This window comes from Bison bison, unplaced genomic scaffold (genome assembly GCF_000754665.1).
Source record: "Bison bison bison isolate TAMUID 2011002044 unplaced genomic scaffold, Bison_UMD1.0 scf7180017864371, whole genome shotgun sequence".
Taxonomy (NCBI): Eukaryota; Metazoa; Chordata; class Mammalia; order Artiodactyla; family Bovidae; genus Bison; species Bison bison.
This window is the reverse complement of record NW_011494943.1, coordinates 2019119-2034017: the sequence shown is the minus strand read 5'-3', so window position 1 is coordinate 2034017 and position 14899 is coordinate 2019119. Positions and strand designations below refer to the sequence as shown.

Below are 14899 nucleotides of genomic sequence, written 5' to 3'. Positions count from 1 at the left end.
CGCTCAGGCCTGTCTGACCCCTGCGACCCCATGGTCTGCAGCCCGCCAGGCTCCTCTGTCCATGGATTTCCCAGGCAAGAATACTGGCATGGGCTGCCATTTCCTTCTCCAGGGGATCTTCCTGACCCAGGGATTGAACTCAAGTCTTTTGCATTGGCAGGCAGGTTCTTTACCACTGAGCCAGACCTTTATTCTATTTGCTATAGATAAAATGAAAAAAGGAAACCAAAAAAGATGGCATACATGGATCGCCGTCTCCGATGGATGAACGGTGCGATCGGTGGAAAGGGAGTGGAATTTGAAAAGCCCTGTTCTGTTCTCCCTCCTCGGGGGGGATTCCTGGAGGCATGAGCAAGCTACGGGGACGTCCCACCTGGCACTGAATCGAGGTCCTAGGAAAAGAATGTTCCTTCTCCCAGGGGCATGACACTGTGTTTCTCCCTCCTCAGAGCCAGCCTGAGGATCACACGGAGTGGAAAAAAGTGTCTGATCAGTTACCACCACCACTGTGATGACCACATAGCACATAATGAAGCTACAAAAAAAAGGAGAAAAGTAACAGTGACCAAATCGGCTTCCAAGAGGGTCCACGACAACCGACTGTTGTGCTGAGTGATCTAGACCTCTGTGTGATATGGGAAAAGTTATTGGCCAGAAGAGGAGAATTCGACTAGAGAAAGATTGAGCCTTAGTAGAATAGTCAGCAAAGCTCTCTACAGAGAGGAACACAAACTCCAGAAGCAGGGACATTCTTAAAAAGTGCTGTTGTGAACTCTGCGTGAGTCACATTTAGAAGTGCTGGCTGAGCTCACATCAGTTTCCCCTTCTGCGGGGCCAGCTTATCTCGTCTCGTCAGGCTCACGGGCTGGGCCCATGTGACTCCAAACTGAGGATAACAGAAGCCTGAAGTGCTGCCAAGCCCAGCCAGATCCCCCCAGAGGTCCGAGTGAGTGCCGACGTGCAGACAGCTGGGGAAACTTAACAGACACGTCTACAAACTCCTCGTGCTGAAATTCCGTCCTCGGGCAATGCTGTTACAATCCTGACACTTGATCCTATAGATTCCGGCCACAGGTAGGTGTCTGTATATGTTCTTCATAAAGCAGTTAAGCAAAATGTGGAAGTGTGTACGAGAAAAGGCAAAAAAGGACAAGTAGACGGATGGCTAAAGCAACTGCTGCAGCTAAAATTCCAGAAATTCCATGGCTAGCGCTAACATGCCGCCAAGATGCTAAGCTCTAGTTTACTCGAAAGCTTCTTTATTTAGAAAGTGAGTCATGACCACGTATTTTGTTTTGCTTCATTCAGGTTCGTTTATAATCTTGGACAACCAAGACACCCAAAGCTCACCCTCTTTCTGAACACACGGAGAACACTCTCTGCCATGAACCTGAAAGCTTAATCTGGGAGCCAGCAGACCAAACCACGCTGGTAAGAAAGAAGCGGCACCAACCGTCTCCACGTAGGGGTCCCCCGTGAGGAGACCCTTCCTCATATAGACCTTCAGTGCCTGGCTTCTCACTCTCTATCACAGTTGCCAGGCAACTGGGAGAAAACATACGTGAACAAAAGGAATAAAAGGACTCTAGTTTTTGTACTTATTTATTCATTCATTTGGCCACGTTGCATCTCGTCACAGCAGGCAGGATCTTTCGCTGCTGAGTGTGACTTCTCTAGGTGTGGTGCCCGGACTCAGTGGTTGCAGTGAGTGGGTTCTCTGCAGTGGCTCGTGGGCTCCGGAGGGCACGAACTCCATAGCTCTATGGCATGTGAGATCTTAGTCGCCCACCAGGGATCGAACTGGCGTCCCCTGCATTGCAAGGCAGATTCTTAACCACTGGGCCACCAGGGAAGTCCCCCAAAAGCCTCGCTTTAAGTGGATGAACATGCCTTCACGTGGAGTCATAGTCTGCCTGCCGACTCCACTGCATCCCTGACATAATCACTCTTTCACTGAATTGGATAACCAACTCAATGACTTCGTCAAATACATTGCTTCTCAGACTCAAACACCTCATTCTTTTCTTAAACTCTCAGGAGAAGACATTGCATTCCTCTTGACTGTGAAATGAAAGCAATTACAAGAGAATGTCTTCACATACTTTCACAACCTCAGCATCCAACCAGGCTTCCTTGGGCTTCCCTTGTGGCTCAGATGGTTAAGAACCTGCCTCTAATGCAGGGGACCTGGGTTCAAGCCCTGGGTTGGGAAGATCCCATGGAGGAGGGCATGGCACCCCACTCCAGTATCTTGCCTGGAAAATTCCATGGACAGAGGAGCCTGGTGGGCTACAGTCCATAGGGTTGCAAAGAGTCAGACACGACTGAGCGACTAAACCCAGCACAGCACACTGACTTTCTTCCCATTAGCGTGAACATCATTCCCGTTCGTGTGATGGAAAAACATTCCTCCGTATAAGGCCAAGATCCACACCTGTGCTCCTGGCCCCACCACATTGCCGCCCCCGCCCCCCTTATTCAAGCACATTCAAATGCCCGCCCACCCACAAGGGCTGCTTGTTAGGTGAAATGGAGATTCCCAGTGGAGGACAGTAACCCAAATAACTTTGGGTCCCCGAGACAACCTCAGGGGAAAACAGTGGCATGATACACACGTGAAATCCTGTCCTTATCCATTCCCATGTCAAGTTCATCTGCGGTCCCAACTAGCAATTATAACTCTACAAAGTCATAGACATCTCTAAGATTCCTAAATCTCTAAGAATTCTCTCAGATTCTAAATTGCTAAGATTCGGCAGATCTGAAGAAATGAGTAGTGGACCGAAAGCTCTGCTTCCTCTTTCACAAAATTGTTTACAGTAAATGAATGCTTTGTTGTTATTGCTCAGTCGCTAAGTAATGCCTGACTCATTGCAACCCCATGGACTGCAGCCTGCCAGACTTCCCTGTCCTTCACTATCTCCCTGAGTGTGCTCAAACTCATGTCCACAGAGTTGGTAATGCCATCCAGCCATCCCATCCTCTGTCGTCCCCTTCTCCTCCTGCCTTCAATCTTTCCCAGCATCAGAGTCTTTTCCAATGAGTCAGCTCTTCGCATCAGGTGGCCAAAGTATTGGAGCTTCAGCTTCAGCATCAGTCCTTCCAATGAATATTCAGGGTGGATTTCTTTTAGGATGGACTGGTTTGAGCTCCTTGCTGTCCAAGAGACTCTCAAGAGTCTCCTCCAGCATCACAGTTTGAATGCATCAGTTCTTTAGCACTCAGCCTTTTTTATGGTTCAACTCTTACATCTGTACATGACTATTGGAAAAACCATAGCTTTGACTGTACAGACCTTTGTTGGCAAAGTGATGTCTCTGCTTTTTAATATGCTCTCTAGGTTTGTCATAGCTTTCCTTCCAAGGAGCAAGCGTCTTTTAATTTCATGGATCAGGAAGATCCCCTGCAGGAGAGCATGGCAACCCACTCCAGCATTCTTGCCTGGAGAATCCCATGGACAGAGGATCCTGACAGGCTACAGTCCATGGAGTCGAAGAGAGTTGGACATGACTGAATCGACTTAGCGAAGCACAGCACATGTTTTGAAAACTCACAGCAAAATACTTGTTGAAGTTTTGTTTGTTTTTAGTTCTGCATAGGATACACTGATATTCTAATCTGAGGACTCACATCTTCAATTCCACAAAAATATCATACCTTTGCTTATTTATTCCCTGTATGTTCCCTGTTATAAAATGCCTACTGAGCACTGCACAGTCCTGTGAAGCTTCTCGATTCATGCAGAGGCATGCGGTCCAGCTTTATAACCTGTGGCGGACAGAGTCAAGGTCACGGGGTACGGACGCACCTCTTTGGACTCTTGTATTTCTGAGGTAGCATTCACAGTGTTGACTCTAAGTTTTCTCATTTTTGGCCTGTAACGATGTGCCTCCATTTCTTTCTGTTTCTTCCGATGATTCTCCCTTATTTTCTTCTGTTTTTTCTTCTTCTCTTTTAAAGTTTGGTTTTACCTCTGAACTTCCATGTTTTACTCTCTATTTTGATGTGTTTCTGGCTGGAAGTCGGGCCTTTCCTCATCACAGTAGGCCATATTGATGGTGACTGACTCAAGTTTTAGTAAGGAAAATAGCACCCCCGCGCCAAATAAAAATAAATCAGAATAAGGATGTCAAGAAAGAGGAATAGAAAGAACACTCAAGAAGCAATGATAAGAAGTGAAACCAGTAAAATACATGTAACTAATTATTGATACTGTAGTTGTGAATCTTAACGTAACTGTAAGAAGTGAAGTGAAAGTCACTCAGGCGTGTCCAACTCTTTGTGACCCCATGGCCTATACAGTCCGTGGAGTTCTCCAGTGGGTAGCTGTTCCCGTCTCCAAGGAATCTTCCCAGCTCTGGGATCGAACCCAGGTCTCCCGCATTGCATGTGGATTCTTTACCAGCTGACCCACCAGGGAGTCTATAGGATCTAAAACAACAAAATAAATAAAAATCCAAAATATATTTCAGGCGATTTAAAGGAAACTTAGATTTTTTGTGTGTGTGGGTCATTGATCTTTCATTGATACAAATCTTTTAATAGTGTTTACAAACTTCTACCCCTTCCCCTTTCCCTGAGACATTTAGAACATTTGCATTTCTATGTTTTTGCCAGTTTTTAGTGTAAAAGACACATACTATTTCACTGCTGACTATTTTCAAAACCAGAGCTAATTACCAAGGAGAGAAATGTCTATACAAAATATCATGACTTTAAATGTTTGTTTTAAAATTATACCTCTTTTCTCCAGAACACATCTCAGATTCATGAATATGAACATCTGTGCCTTGGGAGCTATGTCAAATATTTGAGATTTCCCAATTCACAGACTTTGCTCTCTTGTTTTGTGGTTTACTTTGGCGGGTCAAGAAAAGTTTGTCACTCTTTACAAAGACAGACGATATAACGGGAATTGAATATATTTCAGTTTCTCCCCTAGCCGTCACGTATAAAAATTGACCTGAATCTTTTCCTAATTTTTTTCCCATCTTTAGCAATCCACTTACTTTTGTTTTGCTCAGATGCCTTATGAAATCCTGTATCCATGATGCAGGAGAAAGGAATTCGTTCATAATTCTTCCCTAGTCCAACTTAGATGTATCTCCAAGGCAAACTATGGATTGCTTAGCAATCCAATTGTTTTGTAGGGAAAAAGAAAAAACAAAACAACTCAGCTCCCGCGTGTTCTGTAGTGCGTGGCAGTCAGATATGTCAATGGCAACTGTGTTTAGGCATTAGTAGTGAAAAGAAAAAAAAATAAAAAGGCTAAAGATTTCTCATACAAGTTTAACCATTTTGTGTGGTTAGTTGCTCATTCATTGCCTTTTATCCCATCTTGGTCTCATCACAGTAGCAGAGCTAATTTTGTTTTCCTTGTTTACTGTCTCCCCTGATCCCTGGAGTTGAAAGGCCAAGCGAACAAACACGGGGCTTTAATTCTTAACCAACCACAGACAGTCATTTCCCTGCAGGATAATTGGCTTGGAGAAGAAAAGGCAGAAAACAAAACAAGCTCATCACGGGCAGCTTGGTCTGGCCCCGCCCCTTCTCAGAAACCAGCTTGGGCAAGAGCTGCTGGGAGTACGCCTTCATTGAAGGAACATAGGAAGAAGTGGCCATAAAGACATTTAAATTGTTGCCTCAGGCAAAAAGAACTGTGCTTTGACCCTGTTTCCAGGGCATTTTTTCTCTCATTATCCTGACAGTAAGTAGACCTCCGTTTTGTTGTGTTGTGACAAATATTCGGGCGGACGCTGCGAAAATCAATCTATTTTCCAGATGTTTCCAAATACTTGTGTGTTCTGTACTGAAGACCTAAAAACAAAACGTTTGTTTTTTCCCAGCCAACTTTCATTGTGTAGATAAAATAATAGAACATAGGAAAACACTAGAATTTGCTTCTGTACCAGCTAAGGGAGACTCATCTGAGTATTTCAATATGAAAACCGAAAGACATTTTATTTGCAAACATTTGGGCAAAATTACTTTGTGTTATTTCTTTCCTCTTTGTTTCTTTTTTCTCTTTCTTTCTTTTTTCCACTTACTTTATAGTTGTTTTTTCGTCAGTTATTCAAGGACTTTTGAATTCTGAAAATTGAGGTAAATTGTTTTATGCTTCCTGTTTATCAGAATCAAGCTTCAAGTCATTTGAGTCTGGATAATTGTTCCATGGCATAACTCTTTGGATGAAAGTTGCTCGATTCAATCAGGAAGGTAAATATCAAAAGAAAGTACTTCCTTGGGATTGCTTCTAATGGACTTAATTATTTAGATGAATTTACGTTATCAGAGTTTTTGTTAATTAGCTATGGAATTTCTTTTTAAAAGTAAAGAACAAAAATTATAATTCAATGGGGAACACATGTATACCTGTGGCGGATTCATTTTGATATTTGGCAAAACTAATACAATTATGTAAAGTTTAAAAATAAAATTAAAAAAAATTATAATTCAGATGAGATACTATTCAACTGTTCTATTCATATAATTGAATTTCTTTTATAGAATGTCAAAATGGGAAGTATCTTACAGGTTCAGAATTTAATTGTGTTTTCCATTGTAATACTCAATGTTATTGTAAAATTGTGTAAATGGTCCGCTGTACTTCCTTACCAGTACTCATCTCCCAAACAGCATATATTTGATGTAAAATTTTATAATCATGATTATTGAACTAATATTTTAAATCCCTTTTTTGCAGTTCCTAAAGGTAGGAAATATTTTCCCTCAAAATGTGACCAAGGCTTTTTTCTTATTACATTTATTTTTCTAGCTTATCCTCCACCATATCTACTTTCTCTTTATTTAATGAACAGGCTAAATGCATATGAAACAGAAAAGTGTATACCAGCAAACTCAAGCACTTCTGTGCAAGAATCTACTGAAGAAATGGAGGATGAAAAGAGAGACCTTGCTGGTATGTTTGACCGTTTGATCCTTTTCACAGTTAGCAGTGTCCTTTTATTTCATTGCCTCATGGTTCTCTTATATTTTAAGTAGCAGACTGCATTTATTTTGTTTTTTGAGGAGCTGTAAGGATGTATTTTGTTTTATTGAATGAAAGATTCTTTCAATTCTCTAGTGCTTTACAATTGTCGAAAGGCTCACACACACACAGTCTCATATAATCCTATTTGTTGTTGTTCAGTTGCTAAGTCGTGTCTGCCTCTGTGCGACCCCTGGACTGTAGCGTGGCTTCCCTGTCCTTCACCACTTCCCGGAGTTTGCTCAGACTCTTGTCCGTCGAGTTGGTGACGCTGTCCAACCGTCTCATCCTCGGTTGCCCCTTCTCCTTTTGCCCTCGATCATTCCCAGCACCAGAGTCTTTTCCAACGAGTTGGCTCCTATAATAACCCTTTTTTCCTCTCACGCCTATACTGCCCCTACCCTTCCCCCTCCCGACTGGAAACCACCGCTTGTTCTCTCCATCTGTGAAAACCGCATTTATTGACTTTGAATTTCTCTCCGGTTATTGGAATTGAGAGACTCACAGTAGTCTCTGAAAAACAACCCAGAACTGCAAAGACAAAGTTTTCCTCATATTTTTTTTTTAAAGGAAAGTAATTAAATCTAATTATGTGGTAATTAGATTATAAGCAATTATTGAGCTTCCTAGGTAGCTCAGTAATAAAGAATCTGCCTGCCGATGCAGGAGACCTGGGTTTGATCCCTGGGTCGGGAAGATCCCCTGGAGAAGGAACTGACAGCCCACTCCAGTATTCTTGCCTGGGAAATTCCATGGACAGAGGAGCCTGGTTGGGCTACAGTCCATGAGGTCGCAAAGAGTCAGACACGACTGAGCGACTGAGCACATAGCAACTATTAAAGCTTCCATCATGGGTAATAAATTTAGAGTCAAGAAATACTAACCACAGCACCTGCAAAAATAGAGGATTTTAATTGGGGGCATTTATTTTCAAGGCCATAAATTTTCTACACAGAGATTATTTCCAAGAATTATGACCAAGTGACCCACTGATTGTCAGTGTGCATTAAAGCCCCGCATCTCAATAGCTCAACGCAGCAAAGGTTTGTTCGTCACCCTTTGCAGTCTAAGTAAGGTTGGCAGGGATAGGGACGCGGATTGGGCCGGCGGAGGGATCTTCTCCACACAGATACGCAGGGCCCCAGCCTCCTTCGTCGAGCGACTCCGCCACTGATCGCGCGAGACTTTGGAGAGACCCTCAGGACGGGAAGGACTGAGACAGACAGAAGAAGGAAGCTTGCGCGGGGCTCCATTAACCAGGCCTGGGCCCACGTTCCAGTGCCTGCCAGAACTCAAGCGTTTGGTCCCACTGACTTTGCAGAGGCGGGGAAGGCCGTCTAGCATCGTGCCAAACAGGAGGAGAGGATGAATGCCGAAGAGCCACTAGACAATCTCTACCACTCCGCCCCTTCTCATGGATACGGCGGGAGTGGTAATGGTGTAGTTGCTAAGTCAAGTCTGGCTCTTTGCGACCCCCACGGGACTGTAGCCCACCAGGCTCCTCTGTCCGTGCGGTTTCCCAGGCAAGAGTACTGGAGTGGGTTGCCGTTTGCTTCTCCAGGGGATCTTCCCAACCCAGGGATCAGACCCGTATCTCCTTGGCCTGGCAGGCGGATTCTTTACCACTGAGCCACAGGGATGCCCATGAATACGACAGCTGACAGACTGTTGCTCTTTGCCCTCCTGAACTCCTTCTGGGGGGCCCTGTGTCTTATAGACTTAGAGACCACGTGCCTGTGCATATAAGGACTGTAGGCCTGTTCGCCATCCTCGTGGGCTCTGGAATGGCTTCCGCAGTAGTTCATCATTTAACGCAGGAGTTCAGTTCCGGCGTTAGAGAACGACCTGTGGTCAGATGCTGTGGTGTAGATCTTTGGTTGCGTCCCGGTGCTCTGAAGAGTGACGGCAACGAGAAGCCAATTTGTCTTCAATTGTTCTGGTCTGTTGACTGAGCTCCTTAAGGGATTACAATCTAAATTTTTTCTCTCTCTTTTTTAATATAGGAATGGGGGTTCCCGATACTTTTAGCACTTTATATGTGCATATTTTCACGTTTAAATGAAAATGTCCATTTTCCTGGAATGCCTCCCCAGAACCTGGGAAGGGTAGATAAATATAATAGGTCTTTTACGGATGTTGTGTACACACCAGTCTCCAACTTGACCCAGCAGATAATGAATAAGACGGCACTTGCTCCTGTTATGGAAGGTAGGTGTGCTGATGGCCAAAAAGTATTACTGATGTGATTATTTTATTTTTTAGTGGAAGTATAGTTGATTTTACAATGTTGTGCCAATCTCTGCTGTACAGCACAGTGACTCTGTTGTACACACATAATCATCCCTTTCTTCTGTTCTTTTCCATCATGGTTTATCACAGGATTTTGAATATAGCGGTATGGTAGGACCTTGTTGTGTGTCCGTCCTATATATAAAAGGTTGCGTCTGTTAGTCCCAAACTCCGAGTCCGTCTCTGCTCCATCCCCTTCCTCCTTAGCAGCTACAGGTCTGCTCTCTCTGTCTGTGAGTCAGTTTCTACTTCACAGAAGGTTCATTTGTATCCTTTTTTTATATTCCACATGTAAGCAATATCACAGGGTGTGTGTCTTTCTCTTTCTGACTCACTCAGTAGGAGCATCTCCGCATCCACATTGCTGCAAACGGCATTCATTCTTTTTATGGCTGATCCACATTCCATTGTATATATGTACCACAAAAACATTATGTTTTTGATAAAATGTATGCATTTTTAATTTGAAGCTACAGTTAACTATGATGCTCATTATCTAGATAGCAAGATAGCAGAACTTTGGCAGTTCTTTCTCTCACTTAGCCTGAACTATCAGCCTTTTAAACCCTTCTGGTTTGATGAGGATCTACTTCGGGGAGGCCTACATTTCTATTGGAATTTAAATAAAGGAATAGCTTTATAATTTCAGATTTGCAGAATACTGCCTAGGAGAAATATGTTATTGGTGAGTGCGGGTGTTTTTAACATGGAAATATAATGATTAATATTTATAATTTAGGAAAAAACATATAAATGAAATTAGATATGGTTATTATAACATTAATTTCAGAACTGGGAAAATTAAGGGTGAATAATCTAAGGATATTCTGTCTGCATATGGTATAATTTGTAAACATCTTTAAAGTCCTTCATTCTAGATTTTTGCTGTTTGGCTACACCATGCAGCTTGTGGGATCTTAGTTCCTAGCCAGGGATCAAGCCCATGCCCCTGAGTGGAAGCATGGAGCCCTCACCACTGGACTGCCAGGGACGTCCCAAGGGCTTTCGTTCTAAATGAGGCCTCTGTGTAACTGATAGAACCAAAATGTGCTTTTCACCCATGGGCAGGCCGGGTGCAGTCTGGTTATCTACTCTTAAATTCTGGATTTGAACACGTAAAACTGCTTGCTATTAAAGTCACTTTGTGTTCTTGGTCACTGTATAAGGCAAAGACTATATGAAGTTCGTTTGCTTAGTAAAGCTAAAATCTGGAGTCCTTTGACCACATAATAACTGCTACAGTTACCTCTGTTTTTGTACCCCGATTCTCTAATACATACTTATTTCTTGGCATAATCATTTTGTATACCTAAAATTTGCCCTAATGCCTGTCATTATTAATGGAAAACTGTTAATTCTCATGCATATCTCCTGATTTTAGAATCTAAAATGACAATAAAAAATTCCTTTTTTTTTTTTTTGTTTTGCCTTTTGGGATAAATTTAATTTAAAGGTAGAATGATTTTAGTTGATTCCAATGGAAAATAGGTGATGGCAAAGTTGAATATCACATTCTGTTTTGGTGAAACTCTAACAATCCTCTGTGTCTGTTTTTTTTTTGTTGTTGTTGTTTGTTTTTAAATTAACCGTGTAATTCACAGGAAGAAGAATCATTGGGGCACCAGATGAGAAATCCATGGATGAAATAATGCTAGACACTTTCTCATACAGCGTGGGAGTCATCTTTAATGACCCTTTCTCTTATAAGTTAAAATTTTATCAGAGATATTACGTTCCCATTTTGAAGGAGGATTTTTTCACAGGTGACTTTCCATATAAAGTATGACTGTTGTATTTTTCATGTTTTTAACACAAGGAGTAGGGTGGGATGGGCGGCAGAGGTACCCGCGCTAGCACCAGGTTCAAGAGACGACAGACCCTGCTGACCTTGTTCCAAGCTCAGTTGTCTCTTCCCCCTTGAGGACGGCTCTCAAAAACCCAGTGAGTCATCCAGCAGATAAGCAGTGAATTCCCAAGGGCGTGTTGGAAAGCATGCAGAGGTGATTGAGACTGAGGTCCCAGCCTCAGGTGAGTGTCCAGGGTTAGCAGGACAGGCTGCCGGTGAGCAGTTAATGACCAGCGCAAGGAGAGGTGCCCGGGGCAGTTAGACCAGGGGCTCCAGAGAAGTCCTGTGATGAGAGAAGCTCTGCCTGGAGAAGTGATGGTTCAGTGAACCCTGGACGGGGTGGCGTGTGTGGGGAGCCAAGGACTTCACCTTCCAGAGAGTAAAGGGAGTTGTGGATGGGGGTACTGGGGTGGGAAAGAGCATGTGGTATTCGACATGGCCGAGGAGCCATCCTGTGTAAGTGGGCAGAGCGCACAAAAGGGGACGTGGTGGGAGAAGGAGGCTGGCACTGCTCGAGGGCTGAGGCGGTGGAGAGGCATCAAAGTGCTTTGAGCAGGGCAGACGCGGTTAGGTTTCCAGGCCTGAGGGAGCGCTAGCCCCTCAGGGAGAATGAGTGAAATGTGCCGAGGACCAGCCCCGGCTGATCCAGGGTATTCGAAGGGGAGACTGAGTCAGCGACTGTTTACATATTTATCAAAGATATAAAGAGTAATAGAATGAGGATAGCTCAGTAGGAAAATTCAGTGGAGAAAAGAGGCTGAGTAGCTTGGTTTACGGGGGAGACCAATAAAACTTCAAGACAAGAAGTTTGCACCACTTACATAGGCTGCAGGCGCCCTCTCGAATAGCGGAAGGTGCCCCACCCTAGACACCTTCTCGAGTGGGTCTTAGAAGCCCAGGCATAATTAGTAAGCGTGGTGGGTTCCGCGCTCCAGATGGAGACTTCAGCCAGAATTTAAAGGGAAGAATGACATGGGGAGACCAAGCGTTGGTGAGCAAGGCCTGTAGCTTTATTTTCAACAGGGGCTTATATACCCTAAGTTACACATAGAGGATAATAGGGGATGCAAAGTCAGCAGTTTTTGATCCTTATCAAAAACCAGGGTTTCTTTCCTGCAAATTTATCGTATACAAATGGTTTAGGTGACTTACATCATCTTCTGGCCAGAAGGCCTACTAACATTTTATGACTCTTGACAAGGACTTATCAACAAAGACTTATTTTCTCTAAGAGTAATTATTTTAAGGTTCGGCGCCATCTTCCAAATATAAAATTGCATTTCTATAGGGTGGATGTGTAATGGGTTTACAACAAAGGCAAGAATTTATTACCTTAAGGGTCTAAAGTTACTAACACCAAGGCCACTACTTATTTTTTCTACATACCAACTATATTAATTAATACACATTCAAGGATACAATTCAGGGGATGTGAAAACTTGGCAACAATCATTGGCTCATCAATGAAATCCTTTACTAGTTTATTCTGACAGTTTCTAACTCTCTGAGAGGCTCTAAACTATTTGAATATCTTAAGTTTCCCATGCCTCTCGAGGCTGGGAGACTGTAAACAATCGTATGCATAGCTGTAGGAGTCCCAGTAAACTTGTCAGGCAAGTTAGAGAGCCATCTGAGGGATTTGGATTTAAACACTCCTAATTGCCCAGGAACTTTATTAATTGGAGCTGTAAGTTAACTCTTTGACAGAGAGAGCGAGATGGTGGTGGGGTACAGCCCCCAGTAAAGTCAGAGGTGAGAGCACAAAGCAATAAAGTAGGCAGACTCTGGTTTTTTGGGGGGTAGATGCTCGAGAATATCCGGGCGGACTCCTGAGGCTCGATCCCGCCTTTGCGTATGCCGAGCCTCCTTCCTCATGACCTTTGTCACGAGCGGAATGTCTCTCGCCGGCTCCCGGCAGAAATGTACTAGTTCTGCTTCACAATGAGACATTGGTTTGTCACTGCTTGCTTTACTTCTCCCCACTTACATGTTTCTTATCACTCAGTGTTACAAAAGAGAGAGCAAAGTGTAGGATTTGACAGATAGGATGGGCCTGCAAGGGTCAGCCTTCTGGGGGGTGACTGTTAGAAGCAGTGAATAAACAGAGGAATTCTGATTTAAACTCCATGTGTTCCCTAGACCAGAGTGATGTCCTCGCTCTGGAGGCCAGGAAAGGCCTGTGTGCCGAGTTTACCTTTGTAGAGAGGCCAGAAGGACAGGAAGGCGTGAGCCCCGGACCCTCCTGCAGGGAGAGCGTTTGGGCACGAAGCCAGCTCTGGTGCTGCAGTGCCTTTGGCGTCTTGAGACGACGAGGTGCCCAGGGTGGGCCAAGCAGAGCGTTTGCTTCCGTCTTCTTTTCATTTTCTGAGACATCCTGTGCATGCCACGGTTTCCATGAGTAAAGTCGCCTTATTTAGAACTTTCATTTGCTCCTTTTTCCTGTGGTTAGAAGTCCTGCCTGTTGAACATTGGGGTATAGTGTCTCTTTCAGTTCTGGTTTCCTCGGTGTGTATGCCCAGCAGTGGGATTGCTGGGTCATATGGCAGTTCTATTTCCAGTTTTTTAAGGAATCTCCACACTGTTCTCCGTAGTGGCTGTACTAGTTTGCATTCCCACTCAGGAGGGGGAACACATGTACACCCATGGCCGATTCATATAAGGTATGGCAAAAAACCACTACAATATTGTAATTAGCTTCCAATTAAACTAAATAAAAAAAGCCCTGCCTGGTGAAGGCTCCTCTAGAGCAGTTTCTCTTGGATTCTTGTATCTTATTTTCCAATCACCCTACTCCCGTACTGTTGGTCCTGCTTTTTCCTTTTATTTATTTTTTTGAGCCGATAGCTCGTTGCTCCCCCTCCTCATTTCGCTCAGTCATGCCCGACTTTTGCGACCCCACGGACTGTAGCCCACCAGGCTCCTCCGTCCATGGGATTCTTCAGGCGAGAACACCGGACTGGGTTCCCATTTGTAGCTCATTGCTAGAGTACAGATACTAATGACTTTTCCTTCCATAATGTTGGTTCTGCTTCCTTTGTGTGTGATTATAGCTTACTGCAAGCGTACACATATTGACTTTTCCTGTGCACTGGAGAAATACTGGAAAGGAGGATTCGTGCCTTTACAAGCTGCCATTAATGCTGCTATTATACAAGTAAGAAAAGTCCTAATAATTGAAGTGAGCTAATTCCAGAGGCATCAAGGTTTGATAAAAGATGGTGTCTACTCAGGTCTTCATGTGTTTATATAATGAACTGGGTATCCAAATGGTAAAACTGACATTTAGGTGAAGGAGTACATTTTTTTTTTACTTTAAATTTTGAAGTAGTTTTAGAAACACAATATACAGGGAGGCACCCACCTGTTCTTCATCTAGTTTCTCCTCAAAGTAACATCTTGCATAACCACAGAACAGTATTTAAAACAGGAAATGTACAGGGGCCCAAGCTCCATAGCTTATCAGATCTCAGCAGTGTCTGTACTTTAAGATTGTGCTCATTTGCATTCTTCTTTAGATGACAACAAATCACTATGTGATGGAGGAGTTGATGTCAGTTACTGCTGTAAATATGAAGACGCTCCCCTTTATCTTTAAGGAGAACCTTCAAAATGAGATGCTCGTCTTTTACTGCTTGCTTTACTTCTCCCCACTTATATACTTCCTATCACTCAATGTTACAAGAGAGAGAAAAAAGTATAAGGATTTGATGAACTTGATGGGTCTGCAAGATTCAGCCTTCTGGTGAGTGACTAATTCAAGTACTGCAAGTGAATAA

At 43.5% G+C, this 14899-nt stretch overlaps 1 protein-coding gene across 3 annotated transcripts in view; it reads left to right on the top strand.

The window, feature by feature from the left end:
• The first annotated feature begins 890 nt into the window (after positions 1–890).
• Positions 891–14899, top strand: part of ABCA6 (ATP-binding cassette, sub-family A (ABC1), member 6) — a 68022-nt gene continuing 54013 nt past the window's right edge. Inside the window, exons 1-9 of one of the 3 annotated variants that reach the window (XM_010856076.1) lie at positions 891–1074; positions 1309–1431; positions 5475–5707; positions 6133–6216; positions 6776–6919; positions 8992–9196; positions 10879–11040; positions 14174–14277; positions 14639–14865. In XM_010856076.1, coding sequence (XP_010854378.1) covers positions 6824–6919; positions 8992–9196; positions 10879–11040; positions 14174–14277; positions 14639–14865 — 794 coding nt within the window. In that variant the 5' untranslated portion in view covers positions 891–1074; positions 1309–1431; positions 5475–5707; positions 6133–6216; positions 6776–6823. The remainder of the gene's footprint in view (positions 1075–1308; positions 1432–5474; positions 5708–6132; positions 6217–6775; positions 6920–8991; positions 9197–10878; positions 11041–14173; positions 14278–14638; positions 14866–14899) is intronic. The other 2 variants (XM_010856075.1, XM_010856077.1) reach the window with 2 other exon arrangements.